This window comes from Elephantulus edwardii, unplaced genomic scaffold, assembly GCF_000299155.1.
Source record: "Elephantulus edwardii isolate Elephantulus edwardi_28Jun2011 unplaced genomic scaffold, EleEdw1.0 scaffold00160, whole genome shotgun sequence".
In the NCBI taxonomy this organism is placed as follows: domain Eukaryota; kingdom Metazoa; phylum Chordata; class Mammalia; order Macroscelidea; family Macroscelididae; genus Elephantulus; species Elephantulus edwardii.
In genome coordinates, this window is record NW_006399910.1 from 527789 (window position 1) to 552325 (window position 24537).

The 24537-nt window shown below is 43.8% G+C and overlaps 1 protein-coding gene across 2 annotated transcripts in view; it reads left to right on the plus strand.

Annotated features, from left to right (window-relative positions):
• Positions 1 to 19303, plus strand: part of CLASP1 (cytoplasmic linker associated protein 1) — a 346681-nt gene extending 327378 nt beyond the window's left edge. The window contains exons 38-40 of one of the 2 annotated variants that reach the window (XM_006895129.1): positions 6810 to 7016; positions 8278 to 8394; positions 18966 to 19052. In XM_006895129.1, the coding sequence (XP_006895191.1) occupies positions 6810 to 7016; positions 8278 to 8394; positions 18966 to 19052 (411 nt within the window). Of the gene's footprint in view, positions 1 to 6809; positions 7017 to 8277; positions 8395 to 18965 lie in introns of both variants that reach the window. The other variant, XM_006895130.1, reaches the window with a different exon arrangement.
• The last annotated feature ends 5234 nt before the right edge of the window (positions 19304 to 24537 follow it).

Sequence of the window (24537 nt, forward strand, 5' to 3'; positions counted from 1 at the left end):
TATATATATATGTTGTTGTTATGTGCCATTGAGTCGTTTGCTACTCATAGCGACCCTATGTACAAGAGCCCTAAATGCCGTTCTGTCCTGTAACCTAGCCATCTCAAACGCACTTTTCCCCACCATACCAGTCACAGAATCGATCCATCTCATCAAAGGTCTTCCTCTCCTGTGCCGCCCTTCCACTCTGCCAAGCATGATGTCCCTCTGCAAGGACCAGTCACTCCGTGCAACATACCCAAAGTATGTCAGACAAAGCTTCAGAATCCTTGACTCCAAGGAGCATTCCTGCTTCACCTTCTTCAGGACAAACCTGTTTGTTCTCCTAGCAGTCCATGATATAGTCAACACTCTTCTCCAGCACCACAGCTCAAAAGGCATCAGTTCTCCTATCATCCCTATTCACTGTCCAACTCTCTGATGTATGCATCATAATTGCTAAGATAATTGCCCGGATCAGCACTGGTGGCCTAGTGGCAGGAAGCTGCACTGCAATCCAAGAAGTTCGCGGTTCAAATCCACCAGATGCTGTGCTGGAGAAGGAGGGACAGTCCCCTCCTGTACCAGTCAGATCGGATTTGACAGTACATACACAAAAATAACAAAATAAAATTAAAAAAAAAATTAAACTTTTCCTAGATGAACATTAGTTTTTCCCTGACTTTTAAAAAAGAATCCCTGTGTTTTCGTTGTTGTTGTTGTTGTTGTTGTTAAGTGCCTTCAAGTCGTAGGTGACTCATAACAACCTTATGAATGAAAGACCTGAACACTTGTATAAATTTCATCATCATTTCTCCATGTTCATAGTTTTCCAGGGGCAAGCTCTTTCAGAAGTGGATGCCACTCCTGCTTACAAGCTCATTTTAATTGGGGAGCTCCAACAAACACTGTCCGCCATGGGTAACCATTATCACATTTGATGCATCAGTGTCACAGTGTATTCTTCCAAATTTCTTTTGACATTAAAAAGAAAACAAAACAAAAACCAAGTTAGCAATACATTGAATAACTTTGATCACTTCTAGGCAGATTATGACCAAAATGTCTGCAGGATCCCAGGTATTTCCTTTCTAAAAACCTTTGCCCAGCCCTGGCCTCCCTTTCCACTAAACCACATTGCCCTCCTTTCTTTCTATTGCCTATATTTACTCTTGCTCTCTGTTTGCTTACATTTATAATCTTTGCTTCTTTTGTTACATAGAACACAGGGGCAGAACCTAAAGTTCACCTCAATTTGGGCAGCTCACCAAAAGCTGGGGGTGGAGTGGTATGTAGAGAGCAGGAACGTTTCCCTGACTTGTACAAACTGTCTTGGGGAACTTTCTCTAACCCCAGTGAAGGGGAGGACCTCAGACTACTCATCTTAAAGCATTTTCTTATCTACCATTTTCAGAAAATCCCATGTTAGATACATTTGATTAAGTGTCACACAGGTACCGAATTCTAGAATTTTTTAAGAGGAAGCTCTAACCTTGAGCTTGCATGTAAGCTAACTAGATCTGAAGAAGACCCTCTGCCTAATATCTACCTTTTTTTTTTCTTATTGTATACCGTCGAGTCCGATCCAACTTGCGCAGGAGGAGACTGCCCCTCCTTCTCCAGCAGAGCATCTGGTAGATTTGAACCGCTCCCTCCTATCCAAACTAAGGACAGCTCCCTCAGGTTGACAGAGCCATTGCGTGAAGAGAGGGAGTGGAAGGAAAGGAGGCCTTTCCTGAGGTCCCACACAACTTGGTTTTGCTGTGTTGCCTCATTGTCTCACTGTCCAGTTGGAAGACTGGATGGTTGGCGTGTGGTTGCTAGAACATGAATCTCGGTTGCTTGTGCCCGCTGAGTTCCTCCCTCCTCCCAGCAGATCTTACACACCTCTGAGTCAGTGTTTTCTAATGTGGGTTTTCCTAGGAAATCAACTGGGGGTTCCAGTCCTTTACACTATCCTCCATACCCAAGGAATTTAAGTGATTTATCCAAGGTTTCCAGTACTTTCCAGCCTTCTGGCCAATATGTTGTACAGTGGGGAAAATGATACTTAACTGGAAAGCCTGTAGTTTCAAAGCTTAGGCTTATGGCTGATTCCAGTTAGAAAAGAGAGAATCTCTCTCTATCATCTCTTTATCTTTTTTTGGTGAAATGCTCAACTTCAACTATTAGCCAAAACATTGGTAATTCAGACCCACTCAGTGGTGCTTTGGAAAACAGTCCTGCAGTCTCTTTTTGCTTCTGAACTGTTATAGCCTTGGAAAACCCCCAGGGAGCAGTTCTGTTCTGTACATGTGGGGTACATGGGGTTGCTGTGAGCCAGAATAAGCTTGCTGGCAGCCAACAGTAATCATGGCCTTAAGGGTGTGCATGGACAGAGAAAGAAGAGCCCCACATTCAAGATCATTCACTGCATAAGAGGCTTCTCGGAGTGTCTCTTCCACTTCTATGAAAACTGTTGATTACTGGGGAAATAAGCCTGAGCTCTTTGTCAAGTAACTGGGCTGTTGCATTTAGCATGTCACCTAAAACAGAACACTGGGAGCTGTGTACAGTTATTTTTCCCAAAACTCACACTAGCCGTTTAATTTATTCTCTGCCTTGTTTCCCATGCCAGTTCCTTGGTGAAAACATGTACATGCCAGTTAGTGTAACACACTCCAGAGGTTTGCTGTGTCAGTCATGAGCAACCGTTCTAAACAACAGAAACTCATGTAGAAAAGGTTGTGCTTTACAGGAGATAAAGCTTGAAAAAAATACTCAAACCCATTGCCGTTAAGTCAGAGCCAACTCATACCTGACCTTTCAGCGGATTGTAGGACTGTAAATCCCGTGAGAAGAGATTGCTTAGCTTTCTTCTGAAGAGCTTTGTGGATTCACACTATCAGGGAGGCCCCATCTGTTTGTTAGCCGTGCAGCTCCCTGTGGACTGTGCCACCAGGGGTCCTGTAAAGGACATGAGTCATTTAAAAAAAATTGCATTGGGTAAATTTGCTGTCAACGACCCTCCAAACTCTAAAGAGCAAAGATGTCAGTTTAAAAACTAAGGTGTGTCTGACCCAAGCTTTGCCAATTTCAGTTGCTTCCTATGCATTCGAAAGTTGGACAGTGAGTGAGGATGACAAAAGAAGAATCAGTGCCTTGAAACTGTGGGTTTGAGAAAAGTACTGGATAGCCCATGATCTACCAAAAGAACAAGTCTGTCTTGGAGGAAATGCAACTCGGGTGCTCCTGTGAGGCAAGAATGGTGACACTTTGTCTCACTTGCTTTGGACATGTTGTCAGGAGGTGCCAGTCCTTGAAATAAAACATCATACTGGGAAAGGTAGAGGATCAGAGAAAGAGGAAGCTCCTTAACATGATGAATTGCCACAGTGACACTAACAATGAGACTAATTGTGAAGATGGCACATGATTGGCTAAGGTTCAGAACTGTTGTTCATTAGGAGGATTGGGGGTGATGGTCAACTAACAAGCCCCTAACAGCAACTTGGTGATTATAACGACCCAGGGAGTATTCAACTTAATGTTTTATATCAGCATAAATTAATGGAGGAGATCTAAACAATTGTGAGAGAGATTGTGTAGATGGAAGGAAGCGTGCACATGGCTGTTGAGAGCGTGGTTGTCGCTAAGAGAATTTCAGAATGCTCAATGAAAAATGCCTCAACCCTTTAAGTCTAAGAAACCACCTTGCGCAGCCTCTAGATTTCTGATGAAGAGTTCCCATACAGTTTGGCTTCAGTACCACGGCCTGGTCTTTAACAATGCTTTTATTGGGTTTGCCAAAGCACCGCTCCATTTTGGTATCCTGTGAAAACCTGTTATTTTCTGAGTAGATGTTCTCATAGAATATTGTCTTAAAAATCAGATTGTCTCTTCTCTATAGTGAAAGCAATTTTATGTTTTTCTAGTGTAAAAAGTATTATTTTCTTAATAGATAAATAGATAACTGCAATAAAGCTGAAGTAGGATGTGTGGTTTTTGCAAATGCGTTAACAGCTGATAACATTTTACATCTCTAAGATTAATATATTGTACTGGTACAGAGTAGTTTTAAATTATATTTTAAAAAGCTTTCCAGTCAAAAAACAAACAAAAGACCCTGGGAGCAGATAATGTGTAACATATTCAGCTATTAGTAGGTTTGATTTTAATTTGTACGGTGATGTTAAGTACTAATACCACCAGCCCAGAGGCACCTGCCTGTGCCCGTGGTGAGGGTCATTTCCACACAAGTGGGCCAGGAGCAGCTGCTCCCTGGAGTGTGCACTTTACACTCCCATGTGGAACCCACAGAGGGCACCTTGTAGTGACCTTAATGTCCGAAAGACAATTAACATAGATTTTTAAGGAATACCTTTTCTCTGGCTCTGAAAATTAATTCTCAGTTTTAATTTAAAAACTACCAATAACCTTCTCACTATTGTTAAAATCTTTTGTGCCTTTCCCTCCAGTCTTTTTACGTTTTAATTGCCAGGTATTGAGGTATTGTTGGTCAAAGGCCAGATGGAACTGGAACGTCATAGTGAGAAGCTCACCACTGGCTGCTTGCTGCTGCTGTTGCTAATTGTCATCCATTCAGTTGCGATTTATAGCAGCCCCGTGTGCAGAGTAGAACTGGGTGGTCAAGGCTATAACCTGGAAGCAGATTCCTAGGCTTCTAGAGGTTCCTCAGTGGGTTCAGATTATGAATCTGTATGCGAGTAGCTGACCCCTTAACCATTTGCACCAGCCAGTGATTCCTGTGAGCTGCTCAGCCTGCTCTTGCTTTACTGGTTTTTTAAAATGTGATGCAAGCAATTTCCCAGAGAAATTACTATTCCAGAGAGCAGAACACATGCATTGATGATTCTGTATACCTCATGGAGTAAGCATGGACACACAGAGTCTTTTCTGAGGTTGCAGCTAGGACTCTCCTAGAGAGGCCCCAAGTCAACAGCACCTGAGACCTCTGAGTCTAGGTTGGGGCCTACCCCTCTCTCAAGCTTTCCCTGCTCCTTTCCTGCTTAGAACCACAGAGGCTTTCCAGAGGGTCCATGCACTGTTTTCATGGTCATTCTCTGGTTACAAGGGCTGGACTGATTGCAGTGTTGATTCAGTGACCTTTGTCTCCTGTGTTACATATTGAAGTTGAGAGCAGATAGTGATAGTCTGGTCCAGGGCATTAGGTTTTCATCATACTTCCTAAGCATATGGCCTGCTATCTTTATATGTAGTTTATATAATAGCAATATACCTGTATTGACATGTATTTACAGTAACCGATTCTGAGGTGAGAGGTGAGAATAGCACTGATTGATCGTTAAGGTTGTGGTGTCAGCTTGGCTGGGTTGTGATTCTCCATGGTTTGGCAGTTTTGTATTAATGTTACCTGCCATTTTTGTCACCTAATATGGTCATCCTCCATTTTCACATAGCACCTGTTTTCACATAATGATTTTAATCATGTCAGTAAGTGAAGAATGAGTATAGTTGTCATTTCCTATCCTCTCTACCTTGAATTAGAGAACATAGTGGTCTAGTGGTGCAGAGCTACACTGCCAACCCAAAGGCACATGGTTCAAATCCACCAGCTTCTCCTTAGGAGAAAGATGACCATTCAACTCCTGTGCAGTTGACTGCCTCTGAAAACCTACCGGACGGTCAGCTATGAGTCACTTCTGACTAAACAATACATAACAACAACAATATACCTTGAATTGGGAGCACTGGTGCCATAGTCCATAGGGAGTTGTCTTGCTAACCTAAAAGTGGGCATTTCAAATCTACTCTCCTCCAGAGAAAGATAGACCTTCTCTACTCTTGGAATTTACAGCCTCAGAAACCTGGTGAAGGTTCGGCTTTGAGTCACTTCTGACTTGACAGTAATGAGTTTTGAGTTTATCCTTTGCTTATTTACCATATAATCTCTATGAGCTATGCCCATTTGACACATGGGTAAAATTAGGGTTCAGAAACTTGCCCAGCCCCTTGTAAATGCCATACCTGCGGTTTTCTTTCAAGTCTGTACCTCAGGCTCTTTTCTGCCATGTTTTCTTCTGTGCTCTTCTTCATTGGATTTTGAGTTCAGCACCACGTTTTCTACACCCATTTGTCTTGTAGTCATCCATGCACTTTGTGTCCTTGTGGTCTCAGTGCACATGAGGGCTCTTCACTGGTCAGAGGCAGCTTCTCTTCCACGCTGTTCTTTTTTTGTGCTGGGGTGGTCACTTCATGTATTTCTTTAAAAGTCTAGGGTGAAGGGTATCATGATCACAAATTCCCAAGAAAGCAGCTTTCCAGAAGAGACTTTTCAGGAAACCCTTCTCCAAGGCTTCTGCCAGAGCCTTCCCAGCTGTGCTACCATGGTCAGCTCCGTGGAAGCATCTGGATGAAGCAGCTTTCTTCCCAGGATTTCCAATATTCCAGTTGTGGTATCCCACAGACACTGGAAAGAAGCGTTTACATTCAGACTCTCAGAACCTGGTCTTCTGAGCCAAAGAGTCTCCAAATTTTGTATGCCTGAGAATCAGCCAGGGCTTATTGAAACAATCTCCAGGTCAGGAGGTCTCGTGGGAGACCTGAGAATGTGCATTTCTAACAATTCCCAGGGATGCTGAAGCTGCTGGTGTGTGGGATCACTTCACTGTTGTAAAATTTTTGCCAGAACCCTTGATAACTGCTTTCCATGTCCCCTTTAAAATGACCTCCCAGATAAACTGCTTTTATTTTCCTTGATGTTATCCAGAGGAAGTGATGACCATACCTAACATTAGGTGAGCGGAAGCAACAGTCCTTTCTGGTGGTCCTTGTGGGGCACTCAGCTCAGGGGGTGCTGCTGTTTTCAGGTGGTGAGAGCTGCTGAGGAGGCTGCATCTACATTGGCCAGCTCCATCCATCCAGAGCAGTGCATCAAAGTGCTGTGCCCCATCATCCAGACGGCTGACTACCCCATCAACCTCGCCGCTATCAAAATGCAGACCAAAGTCGTAGAGAGGATCACCAAGGAGTCCCTGCTGCAGCTGCTCCCCGACATCATCCCAGGCTTGCTGCAGGTAGGCACCTCTGCAGCTGGCGGGCACAGCAGCTCTGTGAGTGACTGTGCAGTGCATTGTGAGTCTCCTCACTGGGTTCTGGGAAAAGGGGACAGCGAGGAAGGACCAACTAGTGGCCCACATTTTTGGTTTTATGACGTTGTAGCATGAACATTTCAAAGCTCTCTCTATTGTTTGTAGTCTGCCTGTCCCTGATCAGAACAGGGAGATTCTCCAGGCAAAGGAGAATGTGTCTCACCAAATAAAACTTTGTTTACTTTAAACATAATTTGCTCATAGTTTTGCAAACTGTTTGTGGGCTTTAAGGTCTAGGTGAGATAGACTGAGAGCAGAATCAAAAGATGACCTTCACTCTTAATATACAATTAGTATTTTTTGAGATCTTCCTAAGAGTAAGGCATTGAACTGGAAGGCTAAAAGATAGTTTGTGCTGTTATGGCACAGCCTTCTGGATTTTCCCTCTACCATGGGGCATAACAACTATGTAGACAAAGGTAGATCATTGTCCCTGGTGTTGAGCTACTGCAGAGGTTCAGCTGGAGAATTACGAGATCATTTGGGAGGAACAGAAAGGATCCTACAAAGGTTCACATGAGAGGTGAGCCTTGAAGAAGGAGGGCTGTGTCAGTGGGAAAGGATAGAAATTTGATTCACATTTAATAAATGCTACTGTTTGTTGAGCACCTTGTTTGACAATTTCAATACATACTGTTGAGAGCCACCTTAATCCAGGCACAGGGTCAGAGGCATGCATGCTGCAAAAGCCTGAGGCTGTTTGTACAGTGAGCACAGAAGGAAAAAAACAGGGTGGCAGGTGGGTACAAGTCCAGTTCTGGAGGGGTACCTCTGCCAGGCTGGACACTGGACATTTGCTAGCAGGGTTGACAGGTTATCGCCACAGGCATTCTTTTAAGCCATTTTTATACCTATGATTGATTGATTTCTTTTTTTTTTTTTTTTTACCACTGGGATAAACATTAAGGAGGCAAGTTTCTGTTCTTCTGATGTTTTTTCTCATCCTTTTTCTCCTGTGACATGTTATGATTCTTGCCAGGCAGCTGGTTGTGGAAAAGTCTGCTGTGGAGAGGTGGTCTTGAGTCAGACTCCACTCCACAAGCCCCCACCGTGGCCGCCCAGAGGACAGCTACTCTTGACCTGTTAAGAGGGAATGTTTGGGGCATTGTGTAATGATTGGTGGAATATGACTGAGAGACAAATCTTTTATCTCCTATTCTTTTTGTGTTCACCTCTGACTCCACAGGGTTATGACAACACTGAAAGCAGTGTACGTAAGGCCAGTGTGTTTTGCTTGGTGGCTATTTATTCCGTAATTGGAGAAGACCTGAAGCCTCACCTCGCACAGCTCACAGGGAGCAAGGTATGTCTAGAGTTACACAGCCAGAGTGCACGCCTGGGCCCTGCCGTCATCACAGTTCTGTTTGCTCCGCTCCAGCACCTGTCTCTGCACAGGCTTTCTCACCATCTGTGGTTTAGCTGGGCCTCGTTTTTCCAGAAGCACTTTCTTTCTACATCTGAAACTCACTGACTCTGTAGTGAAGTCATTTTAAGGTCACTCTAAGTTTATACAATGCAGTCTGTCTTTACGCTTGTTTTTGAAATAACTTTGAGCTCTGGTTTATTATCAAAAGAAAGAGGACTTTGTTTAGAAACCAGTTTTCCTTCACAGAGCAGTAAGGAAACTTCACTGATAGCATAACAAATCACTGAATCAGAACTGAGTCCCTCACGGGTATCAACAGTAATAATAGTTGATGCACATTCATATATAACCTGCCGTGTGTGTGTGTGTGTGTGAGAGAGAGAGAGAGAACAAACTTGGGCTGGAATCCCCCATTCACCTACCGGGGCGGGGGGTAAGATTTGGGGGGGGCGGTTAAAGTCAGCTTACTCCTGAAACCAGGCTTTTTACTCATTTCACTGCTTCTCCTTCCTTTATTTGAGAACTAGGGGCAGAAAATGGGCTGAAAGGAGCACTGGTTCTTTGGAAATGAGGTTGGCCAAAGTGCTTATTAATATAAGAAAAAAATATTTCCCTAAAACCCCAGAGCTCTCAAATCAGACATGCCAGAGCAGGTAGAGAAGCCAAGGCTCTGCATAAACAAGGTCGGTGGTATGGGCGTTGATTAACAACTTAGAGGCCATTGAGTGAAAGAGGACTCTGTTACTTTATCTCAGAGGCCCATAGAGACCTCTGCACGTGCCAGGACTGCCTCTGGATAAGTGCAGCCTCAAGGGTTAAGAGTTCCCCCCATCAGAGCTGTAGATAAATGTTACTCTATAAGTTAAGTCATGAAAAGCATAATGCTAGAAACATTTTCCCTTCTCCGTAGGAGAAAAGAAAAATGAGGCCCATTTCTTTCTGAATAGGGCTGTTCCTTTAGCACAGCTGTGCATCTCAGAGCTGCACCCCCAGAGTGCTTGCAACAGATGACTGTCCCGTTGTCCATAGCAGAGCTTCCCACCTCCAGCACTTAGTCACTGGAGTTAGGTAAATCTTTGTGGCGGGCCATCTTCTGTGTGTTGTAGGGTATTTAGCAGCTTCCCTAACTGCTATGCTTCAGATGCCAGGAGAAGCACCACCTCCTAGTTGTGGTAATTACAAACATCTGCAGACTTGACCATACATCATGAGGAGGCGCATCACCTCCAGTGAAGAACTCTGCGTCCAGAAGGGAGACCCTTAGTGAATTCTCTTTGTACGTAAGAGAAAACTGATTGTAAGTTACAAATGGGCCTGATGTGTCTCCATGATTAGGGGCTACCCAACTACGCTACTACCACTCCCACGTTTCTCGTCAGAGCCTTCCCCACCACAGCCCACGAAAGTACTAAGAGTCAGCAGGTGCATGCTGGCTCTGAAGTCTGCCTCCGTCCCCACCGCCCTTGACCAGGGATTTGTGTGTGGTGCCTGATGACAGTGAGGAACCAGGAAACAGTAATCACAGTGGGAATTGGGTTTGTGAAAGGGAAAATCTGTCCAAAAAAAATAGTGCTCAGTCTTGGCTTTTCTGGCATGTTTGCTCTCCTAAGTAAGAGAGTTGTCCCATCATCTCAATTTGTATGTGTAACAAAGGATTTAGAAAATAAAAATGTGTTCTTATCCACACTCAGCAGTGAGCTGATGCCGCCACTCTTGACAGTATTGGTCCAAAATGCCCATTTCCTACCCAGGACAAGTGCTTGTCCATCTCCAGCTATAAGTTCATTCAAGTTTGTGGGTTAGAGAGGCTAACCATGACACCTTTCTGCCTTGGTAGTCCAGTTCATTCAACCATTAACTTTTTTATGTGATAGTTCTTCTATATTAATATGAGTTGTGTGAACTCACATGTACATGTCAGCTGGGTGTCAGAACATGGTGCTTAAGCTGCCTCTTGAGTCGCCCAAAGCAGGAACTAGAGAATGAAGCCAGCATGGCTTCTCCCATCCCTGGTAACCAGCCACGCTGTTGGAGCACTCTCTCCCACTGCTTGGACAAAGTCTTAGAAAGGGCAGCTAGAATAAGAGGGCCAGCACCTGTATGTCCTGTTTTTGGAAAGTGGACTTTTACCATAGCACCAGCATTAGCTTTGAAGGCAGATAGCATGCTGGCTTGCCTTCTGATGCCTCCTCCCCTTACAAGCTGACCCTCAGCAAACCTCTGAACCTCAGCTTTTCCATTGGTAAAATAGGAGACTCCCACTCCATGGGAATCAATGCTGGAACAGGAGTGATTCCTTTAAGGAAGTGAGATTGAACTCAGTGTGAAAGATGGGATGGTCTGCAGAAGTCGAGACAGAGCAGGTCACAGGATGGAACCATGTGAGCCATCCATGCAGATGCAGAATAGGAGAGGTGTGCACAGATGACATGTTATCTGGACAAGTGATAATAGGAGGTGCACTTGATGAGCACTGGTTCCTCTTAAGTCTGAAGGTGGGAAAACTGAGAAGAATATTTACATTATTTGGTCCACTTATAACCCATTGTATCCACTCAAGATGCCATATGTTTCCTTGTGTGTTTATTCTGTCTCTACAGTTAGATTTTATACTGCCTCAGAGCAGGGTGAATTTTTTGCCTTTTCCATATGCCTTACAATAGAACATTGAAGGCAACAGATTGCTAACATAAAAAGAATGTTGAAAAGATGGAAAACTGCCAGAAATTCAAGCTGAATTCAGAAAAGGACATGTAGTTAGGAATATGATTGCTGACATCATACGGATCTTACTAAAAGCACTGAATTCCAGAAAGATGTTGTTATTATGTGCCATCAAGTTACCTGCAACTCATAGCCACCTCATAGCACAACAGCTCTGAACTCTGCCCTATCCTGAGCCAATCTCATTGTCTCTGACACACCTACCCCATTACCTCAGTTACTGTGTCATTCTGTCTCATCAAGGGTCTTCTTCTCTTGCACTGTCCCTCCACTGAGCATGATGTCCTTCTCTAAGGACTGGTACCTCCTGGCTACGTGCTCAAAGTATATGAGACAGCACTTCAAATATCCTTGCCTCCAAGCAGCAACTTGTTTTCACCCTCTCCAGGACAGACTTGTTTATTCTTCTTGAAGTCCATGATATGTTCAATACTCTTCTCCAGCATCACAACTAAAAAGTTTTGATTTTTCTTCTGTCTTCCTTAGTAATGTTAAGCTCGAAGACCATGGTCTGGATCAGGTGCACCTTAGTCTCTATACTAACATCATTGCTCTGCAGCACTCTGGAGAGGTCCCTGACAGCAGACTTAACCCAATTCAGCTTTTGATTTCCTGCTGCTGGAGCCGATAGTGTTGATAGTGAAGCTGAGCAAGCTGAAATTCTTAACAGCCTTAGTCTCTTCTCCATGATGGTGCTGCCAGTTGGCCCAGTGATGAGAATCTTTGTCTTCTTGATGTTGCACTTCAGTCCATATTGAAGATTACAGTTCTTGACCTTCTGCAGCAAATACTTCAGGTCTGTTGGTTTCAGCAAGCAAGGTTGTGTCAACTGCTTAACAACACAGTTTTGGTGGCCTAGTGGTAAGAAGCTGCGCTATAGTCCCAAAGGCATGTGGTTCAAATCTACTAGCTGCTCTACAGGAGGAAGACGGGCAATCTCCTCTGAAAACAATGCTGGAGGGTTAGTTCTGGCTCATGGCACACCACAAGAAAGAAGTTTATCTATGTTTTATTGACTGTGCCAGGGCAATCAGTTGTGTGAATGATTACAAAGTTTGGATGTTGTTGTTAGGTGTCTTTGAGTTGAGTACAACCCTGTAAGCAATAGATCTAAACTCTGTCCTATCCTGTGCCATCCTTACACTTCCTGACACACACTAGGGCCCGCTGTGGCAGTCACCATGTCAGTCCACCTGGTTGAGGGTCTTCTTCTCCTTCGCCAGCCCCTCTGCCTTCCCAAGCATCATGTCTCTCCAAGAAATAACCACTCTTAGCAATATGCCCAAAGTATGTGAGGCAAAGACTTATCATCTTTGACTCCACATAGCACACTGGCTGCACTTTTTCTAACACACATTTGTTTGTTCTCCTGGCAGCCCATGGGCTATTCAGTGCTCTTCTCCAACACCACAGCTCAAAGGCATCAGTTCTTCTGTCATCCTTATTCATTGTTCAGCTCTCAGATGCATAGCAAGTGATCGAAAAGACCCTAGTCTGAATGGTCTCTTGGGGGTTTGTTGTTGTTGTGTACCGTAGAGTTGGAACCAACCCATAGCTGACCCTCCAGTGGGTTTTCAGAGGTGGCCTGGAACCATGTGCTTTTGGGATTATAGTGCAGCATCTTGTCACTAGGTCAGCATTGTAAAAAAATCATGATTCTAGAACACTTAATTTTGCTCATATAAAAAAAAAAAAAAGAAAAAAAATTTTGCTCATATAGAACCCGATACACAAACCAAGAAGCAGCCTTTCAGACAGAACATGGGCATACTGCATGTTTATAATCAGGAGAAATATGTGTCAGGGTTATGTCCTTTGTCCATACTTATTAAATCTGTATGCTGAACAAATCCAAAAAGCTGGGCTATATGAAGACTGTGATATCAGGATTGGAGGAAGACTCATTAACAACCTTCCATGTATAAGTGATACAGTCTTGATTGCTGAAAATAAAAAAAAGTTTGAAGCACTTACTGATGAAAATCAGACTGTATATACAGGAGCTCTAGTGGCGTAGAAATTGCTCTGTTGCCTTGAACACTCCATCTCTTTGGTGGCTCAAACCGAGCAGTGGCTCTGTGGGAACAAGATGAACAGTATTTTCCTTTGAAATATATCTGTATGTATGTGTATAGTTTGGAGACTGAGGTGCACCTGATACAGGCCATGGTCTTTGCAATTACTTGCTGTGCATCAGAGAGCTGGATAATGACTGGGGATGATAGAAGGTGAGTTGATGCCTTTGAGCTGTGGTGCTGGAGAAGAGTGTTGAATATACCATGGACTGCTAAGACTTCTCCTTGGAGGCAAGGATTCTGAAGCTCCGTCTGACATACTTTGGACATGTTGAAAGAAGGGACTAGTCCTTGGAAAGAGACATCATGCTTGGGAGGGTGGAGGGACAGTGCAGGAGAGGAAGACCCTCGATGAGATGGATTGATTCCATCACTGGGGTAATGGGGATAGGCGTGTCAGAGTCAATAAGACTGACACAGTGTAGAGCAGGGTTTAGGGCTGTTGTACATAGGTTGCTGTGAGTTGCCAGTGACTCGACGGCACATAACAACATGTGCACGCACACATTTACATATAAACACGTGTGGAGGGAGCTCTAGTGGCCGATTGGCAGCTCCATGGAGGAAGATGGAGAATCGTCTTACATTAACTTACAGCCTCTCCAAACCTGCTGGAAGGTCAGCTATGAGTTGTTTTCTACCTGAAGACAGTGAGCTCAGTGGAATTTATCTGTATGTCAAGGTAGACAATGAGAAAGGAAGCCTGAAAGAGAAATTGATACCTTTGAATTGTGGTATTGGTGAAGATTGAAGATTGAATTGTGCCCCTCCCCCTAAAAACACATATGTAATGACATAATTTAGAAATTATGTTAGGATCTCCCATGATCTGATAAACTGAGCAATTGTGAGAGGAATAAGGGTGGATTGCACCATTCCTTGATCCTGTGTAAAGGAGGTTTCTTTAGAGTGTGGTGTGCAATACCTTTTATCTCATTAGAGTTAAAAAAGGAGGAAGGCTAGGCCAGAAAGAGACCTCAGCACCAACAAGACAGAACTTCGGGAGTGGAGTGCACATCCTTTTGAACTCAGATTCCTGCATGAGGAAGCTCCTTGACTGACATTGAGAAAGGACACATGGAGGTTCCAAGGACTGCCAGGCCAGCAGATGCTGAAGGAAACAAGGGCTTTTCTCCAGCACTGAAAATGTACTCACCTTAATTTTGGATATTTAACCTATTAAACAATAAGATAATTGATTTTTGTAGGTTTAAGCCATCTTTACCTAAAGACTTAAAAAACTGTGAGTAGAAGTTGATGACCCTTATTGACAACAAAATCACGCAAAAGGAAATTGCCCATCTTTATCCTGAAGAGCTGCTGGTGAATTCGAACTGTGTGCCTTTGGGTTTCTATCACTGATACAGCAGCACTAGACAACTAAGATGGCTTTGAACTGCCAACATATCAAACAAATCTGTCTTAGAAGAAATGCACCCAGAATGCTCCTTAGAAGCAAGTTTGGTGAGACTACTTCTCTCATACTTTATGCAAGTTGTCGGGAGGGACTAATCCCTGGGCAAGGATATCAGAGAGTCAGCAAATAAGAGGAAGACTCTTAAGAAAATGTATTGACAGAACAGGTACAACACTGATCTCAGACATACCAGGGACTGTGAGGATGGTGCAGGGCAGGCAGGTTTCGTTCTGTTGTGGTTAGGGTCACTATTTGTGGGAACTGACATGCAGCACCAACCAACCACAGCTACACTAGCTTTCCCTCTTCAACATCATGTGACAACGCTAATTTCTGAACAGCGTCATGTTTGTGAGGACAGGGTTCAGGATTTCAGTGCCCTTCAAAAGGTCATAATTAGTAATGGAATTGGTTCTAGAACTGGGAGCTTTGGTGGCCTAGTGGTAAGAAGTTGTGCTGCCAACGTATAGGCATGCAATTCAAACCTACCAGTTGTTCCTCAAGAGAAAGGTGGACACACTCCTCCTGTGGTATTCACTGCCCTAAATACCTGCTGGCAGGTCAACTATTAGTCACTTATAACTCAAGAGCAGTTAATTTGAGTTTGAACCTCAGCTCAGTGCATTAGATAAAGTACTAGAGTTTCTTTCCTCCTTTTTTAACTTTTTGTTGTGATTCCTATGAAAATTCACAGTGCCCATTGGCTTTTCATTTGACAATTCATATACCCATGTAGATGGGGGTGGCTTTGTGAGGACTTAGTGCATTGCTCCCATGTAACACAGCACTCTTACCCTTTTGTACTTCTTCCTCACGTTTTCCATTCAGTCTGTTCTACCCTTTTCTGGCTGCTGACCTTTATCCCTGGGCACATGATGCCCTTTTAATCTTATTTTGTTAATTGTTCTAAAAAGTATTAGAAGATGACCCTCAACAAGATGGATTGGCACAGTGACTGTAATAGTGGGCTCGAGTGTGTCAGAGGTCAGGGTAGCACAGGATAGACTAGGATTCTGATCCATTGGTCATAAAATGGACAGTGTCAACATTGACTAAAGGGCATTTAACACCAGCTACAACAAAATCACTTGAGAGGAAGTTGCCCATCTTTCGCCTACAGAGCACCTAGTGGGTACAGATTGCACCCCTCTTTTTTTTTTTAACCTACTTTATTTACAAAACTTGAATACAGATTCAAACAAATTCTTTCAATTTCCCTCACTCTCCCCCCATCAAATTGTACAACCCAACGATTAATCCCCTTCTCCCCCTGCACATCCACATCCCTCTGCTTCCAGCCTCTTCCACCTCTCCCGGATCCTTATACTCATTCTACATTAACAGTCTTTTTTTCTTTTAAAAAAATAATTTTAACACATTGCCGCACACTTCATTGACGACCGTGCTTAGAAACACATTTTTTTTAACCGTCATTTGCAGCAACGTGTTAATGAACGTTTACACAGCTTTTGGATTTCCATACATTCATTGTTGCATTTTTTCCCCCTGCACACCTCTCCCCCCAGTTTGTTCTTTTCTTTGAAAAGTAAAAGAAAAATTATTTCATTGGTATAGAATCCCCCACCCCTCACCCTGAGTATGTACTCCACTATGCAACCTTCGTTCTGGACTCTTGTCATAACCATAATACCCATACATATATCGCTTTCAAACAGTTCTCTTCCTCATCTGTTTCAATGCAGTGTACATAATTTATCCAGTTTTTTTCAGTCTCACTCCAACCCTGATGTCATTCTCATTCTAGAATAGTGGCATCATGGATCACCTGTCCTTTTGTGATTGAGATACTTCACTCAGCATAATGTCCTCTAGGGTCACCCATTTTGAATAATACTGCATGAGTTCCTTGTTTTTCAATGCAGCATAGTATTCTAGTATGTGAATATACCACAGCTTCTCTATCCATTTGTTTGTTGATGGGCACTTGAGTTGTTTCCAAATCCTTGATATTGTGAACAAAGCCATGATAAACATGAGTGTGCATATATCTGCCTGGGTGACAGTTAGGGTTTCTTTAGGATATATTCCCAGTAATGGAATTGCTGGGTCAAATGGTATTTCTATTTGCAACTTTTTGAGAGAGCACCATACCACCTTCCACAGTGGTTGCACCATTTTACACTCCCACCGACAGTGAAAAAGTGTTCCAGTTTCTCCGCAACCTCGCCAGCATTTGTTGTTTGTTACAATAACAGTCTTATACAGTATTTATCCTTGTGGGACTGAGTTCGTTCACTTAGCATAATGCTCTCCATTCCATCCCAAGTTAGGTAATAATTTACAAAGTTATCGCTCCTGCATGCTGCATAGTATTCCATTGTGTAAATGTACCATAATTTCTCAATCCATTCGTTTATGCTTGGACATTTGGCTATTTCCATGTTCTTGCGATGGTGAATAATGCTGCTCTGAACATTGGTGTACAGATCTCAGTTTGTGCCTCTGTTCTCATACAGCCATACCATCCTGAACATGCCCGATCTCGTCTGATCTCCGAAGCTAAGCAGAGTCAGACCTGGTTAGTTCTTGGATGGGAGATAGGTTGCCTTTAGATTGGCAATGCACTTCCCACTGCCAGGCCAACAGAGCTTCCTTTTGGTAGCCCTATTGTTGTTGTGTGCTGTTGAAGTAGAACCAACTCATAGCTGACCCTCCAGCAGGTTTTCAGAGGTAGTTCATCGCATGAGAGGAGATTGCCCATCCTCCCATAGAGCAGCTGGTCGATTTAAATCCTGTGCCTTTGAGATTGTAGCGCAGCGTCTTACCATTAGGCCCCCAGAGCTCCCTTTTGGTAGCCCTAGTACCTGCTATAATGTTGGTGAGTACTACCCCCCTGAGAGGAGCTCTTGTGGTCTAGCACAAATGGTGTTTCCCCATGCATCTCTGGTGCTTTGAATCTACCAGCTGCTCCACGAGAAGGGAATGGTGGGCAGTCTCTTGCCATTAAGGATTATAACCTCAGCAAGGGTCTCAGAACAAAAGTTTACAGAATACTACAGTGTTCAAAAGACTCATAGCCCAATTACAAAATGGACAAAAGACATGGAAAGACTTTTCACAGAGGAGGACATTTGGATGGCCAACAGACACATGAAGAAAATGCTCAAAATCACTTGCCATCAGATGCAAATCAAAACCACAGTGAGATACCATCTCACCCCCCAGTGGCAGTGACAACATCTAACAGGACAGCAAGCAGTAAATCTTGGAGAGGATGTGGACAGATTGGAAATCTCATACACTGTTGGTGGGACTATAAAATGGTAGCCCTGTTGTTGTTGTTGTGTGCTGTTGAAGTAGAGCCAACTACCACTCTGGAAGGCAGTTTGGCGTTTCCTCAAAAAGCTGAGGAAACAGAAATTCCATATGATTCAGCTGTTCCACTGCTAGGAATAAACCCTATGGAAAGAAGAACTGAGACACAAACAGAGATTTGTACACTGATGTTCGTAGCAGTGTTATTCACAATATCAAGAAAATGGAAACAGCCCAAATATCCATCAATAAACAAATGGATTGAGAAATAGTAGTACATTCACATGCTGGATTACTATGCAGCACTCAAGAGCAAAGATTTCGAAAAATACTATGTGACATGGGAGATGCAAGAGACCATTTTGTTGTGTAATTAACTCAGGCTTATAAGGACAAATACTGCATAAGATCATTATTGTGAAAATATAAGGATAACTAGTAAGATGTATATAAAAGTCCAAAGGGGGAAGTGGAGGAGGCAAGGGGACTCAGGTCGGGGTGGAGAAATCAGAGGGTCACAGAGTTTGGTGGGCAGAGGGAGGGTTATAGAATTATGAAAGATCCAATGAGGACCTGCAAAGATGGGATGATAGTGGGCACGGATCAATGGTGATTAGTTTTATAAAACACATCATATGAGAGTGATCATATGAAACACAATGTGAATAAAGGAATGTGTGAAACCCAGGCTATATGAATGAAGCACAATGTATACGAATTTTAGATGCAAGCTAATACAAATTTAAAAAAAAAAACAAAAACATATGTATCCTTTAAAAAAAATCGCCATAACCTCAGAAGCCCAGCTGAAGGATCCCTTTAAGTGCTGGGCCAGAACGCGGGGCAGATGTGGGGATGGCACGGGGCTGTATAGTCAAAGACGTGCAGTGGGTGTTTCTGCCAAGAGTTTCTTACCCAAGGAATCTTCTGGCTTCTGATTATCACTTGAGATCCTTCCTGTTTTCTTTTTCACTGATTATTTGTCCTACTAATTCACTTTTATCTTCTCATTTCAGATGAAGCTATTAAACTTATATATAAAGAGGGCCCAGACCACAAACAGCAACAGCAGCTCCTCATCTGACGTCTCCACACACAGCTAATGGCAGCACCAGACCTCTGTGTAGACCTAGAAGCAATCGGTGGTGCCTCAAAGACCTCTCCTCACCCCCTTCATCAACTGCCTAGTCAGTACAAGGAGGCCCAAACATATTTATTACAATCAGTATTTTGGTCCCTTCCAGCTTTTATGTAGAATCTTACTGGTATTGAATGTAAAGGAAGCAAGGCCTGCAGTGCAGTCTTCAGACGAGACAAAGCAATCAGAGAAGAGCCATACTTGGACATGTCATCTCGTGCGGCTACTAAGGTCACGACACTGTGGGGCCAGCTTTTCAAACTCAGTCTCACGCCGACACGTGGTAGAAAGTAGCATATTTTTTTCTTCAGTTATTATTGGGGGTGGATGTTAATTTGGGTTGCTCTTTTTTCCATGTTTTGTTTCTTTGTAAATTTAGCCTATGTGATACAGAAATTTGACCCTTTTGCAGCTGACAGCATAAAAGCGTGGTATAACTTTAAGGTGGATTTTTAGGAACATCTAAAGATGTCAAGTCTGGTCAACAAATGAGAAAAGTTGAAAGACAGCCTTTTAACAAACACTGGGAATTTTGCTTTTTTCATTCTAGAGTGGGGCACGCTGCCCTTTTTTAACTTTGAGTGTGAGGAGCAACAAGCTGTTATCTCCTTCCAGGGCCACCTCCTCACTCTCAGCCCCGTGGTCTCCTTCCAGGGTCTGCTCCTCATTGTCTCTGAAGGATGCTTCTTGAAGGCTCTCATTTACAAGAATTCTTAGAACCTAACTCCAAACACAAAAATCAAGATAGACAAAAGCATCATTGAGAGGGTGTCCAAGAAGATATTTCATGAAGTACTTAAGATATAAGAAAAGCTGTCACACTGCTAAAAAAACACTATGTTCTCAGTGATTCTCAAGGGTACTTAATGATTAGGATATAGTGGTATCTTTTCCTCTACCCCTAATTTTAAAATGTTCTCAGTTTGTGTGATAAATGGCAAATTTGCCACCTTATTTACTTTTTTAATTAAGATCAGAGAAAAGTCAGGAAAAAAACTGTATGTCAGAATCATTCTGTTTTGTAAATGTAAGTATTCCTCTGATCATCAGTTGAAATAGTCATTGTTTAAGGAAAAAGTAATTATGATAAAAAAGCATATTACAAAAAAAAAATCCAAGATTTGGAACTTAATTGGAATCTCTTTCCTTCTCTTAAGTGAGAAACCACTAAGGCCTTATCCTTGTGTGGTTTCATTTCTTCAAGAAAAAAAATTTAACGATTTCAAGTCTTGTTAGGTAACAGACTGAATAATATTCTTAAAATCAAATGGAAATTTGTAATGTAATCATCAAGAATTCTGATTGTCTTTTATTATTCTCTTATACAGCCTCTAAATTGAACTGCTTTTTCCTTAAGGAAATGCCTGTTTTGACATTCATTGTAAGGAGACGTTTTCTGTTGCCATGAGCATCCACTGGGGCAGCAGGACTGAGGAGTCCCAATGGGGTGGTTCTCATGCTGATTCCTACCCCAGCCCTTCAGATTTTGTTGGAAGTTGTAAAAAACACTGTAGCAAACATTCTACTTCTTCATTCATAATTTACTTGAAATAGCTTTTTGGGAATGTGCTCTGTAAAAAACACCTTGTCAGGCCCAGGATCAACCCATGCTGGATGCCATGAGGAGAATGTAGGAGGTGCCTCCGGCTGCTTCTCTGGGAACTGCAGGGGATGTTTTAAATGGCTGAAGAACACTGAGTTGCTTTTGGCTAAAACAACAGGACCAGGCCTGCCTTGGTTGATGCTATATATTAGTATTTCATTAATCATTTTCTTTTTGATGCTCCCTATATGAGTCCAGAAATCTTTGGGCTCCCACTCTGTTGTAGAACTTTGCTTCCAGTTAGATTATTTATGAGTTCCTAGAATCCAGTGCATTTAGAAATACCTCTTCCTTCAGTTCTCTGACTCTCCAGAAGGTCCCTGGCCCCCAGGTGTAGCTGGGAAGAATCTTGAGCTTGTCTCGTCTCTGCATAGTACTCACAAAGGGCTAGCCTCGAATGTCACTTGCCCAGCCCTCCACCTCCTGACCAGAGAGAGGGACAATCACTTCACAGGCCTCTTGGGCGCAGTCTGTACCTTGCTGCTCCCCGCGCCTGCCCATCGAGGCACCCACCGTTGAGGGGATGCTCGCATGCCGCCGCCGCCACCTCATGGGGAGGGAGTTGACATCGGGAAGCTGCAGTCGCCTTGCCTTCGCTGCTGCCTCTACAGGACTGTCATAATCACAAGACAGTTACGCACCCAAAATGGTTTGCCTCCTGTTTACCGTCCTGTGCAGGATCTCAGAAGCCACCTCTGCCCCATGCCTGGGGCAGGTTCACCTGACCTCCTGCTTCCCTTCAGCTGCACCATCCCTCTGCAGGCGGGGTGTGGGCACCTGCAGCCCAGTGGCAGGGCCAGGCATCAGCCCTGGTCTGCCACACCCAGCCGGGACAACTGCCTTTTCTATGGCTGTCACTAGCTTACCAGTTCTCTATGCAGTGATGCAGCTGCATTTTGGTCTCATAAGTCTTTTTTTTTTTTCCTTCCCCTGCTGCCATTTATTTATCAAGCATACTGTTACACATTAAAGGTCAACAAGTAAGAACTGTATAGACTTTCCACCAGAACTTTGCTAACAATAATGTTTGGAAATGAAAAAGAAACACTCTGAAAATTACCAGCCACCACAATCATTCTGTTGGCGCTGTGTTCACACGCATGACCCCACACCTAGGTTGGGCTTTTTTGTTTGTTTGTTTTTTGTTTAGGCTTTTTCATGTTACATCCATATCTGTATTTATATCATACTTGTTTCACTCAAATGTATCATGGAAAATGTACAGAGTTTTTTGTTAATGTGCTAGAATTTGCTAAATATGAAAACCAACAACAGAAAACCCTTTTGAGTTTGCCCTAGAATAAACGAAACTTACTTCAGTTCATTGTGCTGATGCCATTTTTTTGTCGGCAGGTATGTAGAAAGCTTGTCCCCATTCCTGTGTTTGAGTCCATGTGGTTGACTTGGAATCTAAGGGGGCTCAGGACCCTTGCTGTGTTGGTCAGGGCAGCACCCACATCAGAACACAGGACCCTTTCTTGACCTGCTCCACTGTCACACATCATGCACAGCGGGCTGCATGAGTGGAGGCTTCACTTTCCAGTCTTTCTCCTCAGCTGAGTACTGAGAACATTCGCCTCTAAAAAAGTAGAATCAATAGACTCGAGACCACTCAGCCACAACACAGGTCCCCTGCTCTGACACAGGCGCATCCAGGACTCATGATGAAGGGGAGGAATCAGGAGCATGGCCTAGAGTGGAGTCTTGAGTCTCAACCCAAGGCAACTGGGCTGCGGGGTGGAGCCCAGAAGAAAGTACCATTGAACTGTTCCAACACATCAAGGGCACCAGTTTAGAAAATTTTTTTTTTTCGCCTTTTCTGTTGTATTAAAGTATAGCACTCAGGTCTCACACTCTTAAAAACCCAGGAGCATGTGGCCCCTTTGTCCTGTGGCTTCCCTGTGTGGGTGCATTACCCACACACCAGGGGGCACAGGGCCGGGCTTGAAGTGATTGCTGTCAGCTGCCTCCCTCTTCCCAGCTCACATACACACCCCAGGTTTACAATGGCTGTTTCTCCAAAGTAGATCTCGGGCCTTTCTCTTTACTCCTTCCTACTATGGAAACTCTACTGACAGTATGTTTGTATACATTTTACTGGCCAGAAGGGAGCTCAGGCCTCTCACAAGGAAGGTGAGAATTCTGCCCTGAACAGAGTGATAAGGATCAACAAATACCTGGGTCCTAATTCCCTTTGCCCCACTGGGCAAGTCACTCAGGAGATACGATAGGGAGGTGCTGTTCAGTTTCCAGTTGGGAAAACAGGTCCAGGTAAAGCCCCAGTGAGGAGATGGTGACAGATGGCCTCAGGTCTAGAATCGGACCTGGTTAAAGCAGACCACTGCATCCTAGCCCTGAGCCTGGCTGCAGCCTGAGAACCTACATTACTAAAAGTTTCCACTGTAAACTTCATATGAAGAACATTTGTAGAGCATTATGCTTAAGGGACCTCTGGTGACCTAGTGGAAAGGATTTGTACTGCTAGCCCAATGGCCCATGGTTCAAGTCCACCAGCAGCTCCATGAGAGAAAGATGAGCAGTCTCTTCCCATGTTATTTATTGCCTCTGAAAATCCGCTCAAGGGACAACTATCGGTTCAGTTCCAACTGGATGGTACACAACAACAAATGATCAACATAAGGAGCACAAAAATAGTGCAATGTTTAAATGCTTGGCTGTTAAATGAAAGTAATTTGAAAAGAATGGGGAATCTCCTTCAGTAAAAATGTCAACCTAGGAAACCGGAACGGTTCTACTTCTGTCCTCCAGAGTTGCTGTGAGTTGGAGCAAACCCACATGCCAGTGGACTCGATCCTAAAAACTGAGTCAACCTTTGAGGACAGCTGTTAGACAACAGGCTTGGAATTCAGGACTGTCAGCCAAGACCACCACTGTAATTCTGATGGTGAAGTATGAGGACCATCTTCTCATCCAAACCAGATGGTTTCAGTGCTCTAGAAAGTAACATTAAGTGCTGGAAACTGAAGTCTCCTTCAGTTCCCTTGGAGCACCAGTGTAAACCCCACCTCCCCTTGCCCATTTCCAGCACTATTTATTAACTTACACTGCAGTGGCTCCAGGCAAGAACGGACAAAGGTCATGTGAATAGGTTTCTAATCCCAGATTATGTATTTAAAACATTAAGATACTTCCACATCATTGCTCTTCTCAGCCAGCCTACTGGCAGGGCCAAAGCCAGCAGTTTGGCTCCCTGGGGGCCTGCCTTAGCGAGCAGTTGCTCCTGGGTCACTTCCTGCAGCTCTAGGATGCCCCACCATCCCTGGTGCACTGACAGGTCCCAGAGGAAGCCAGGTGGTGAAGCAAAATGAATGGGCTTGCAGCCAGCAGACTAGGACACCTGCCTCCAGCCATGGCAGGTCAGGTTCTGCCGTGGTCACCCCCTCAGCCTCTCGGGGCTTTGAAGGCCTCCTGAGGTGCACCCAGAGCCCTGGTAGCTCCATGGCTAGTGTTCATTCTCAAAATGACAGGGCGGTTTGAATCCACCAGCAGGAGAAAGAGGAGTCAGTCTACATCTGTAAAGGTTTATAGGGCAGTTTCATGCTATCTTATTAGGCAGGTCATTGAGAGACATGATGAAGTAGATGCATGATAAATATTCCTCATTAGCTATGCATGTAGCCTTTCCACTCACCCACCCACCCCTTCACAAATCGCCTGCCTACACGGTGTTCTCTGAATTAACCACCGAAGGTCAGAATCTCATTGCTCCCGTAAATTCCATAATTCTCTGTTAACATCTCACCAAAGTCATGGAGACTGCTACCTATACTTGTTGTTATGTGCCGTCAAGTCGTTTGCGACTCATAGTGACCCTATGTACAACAGC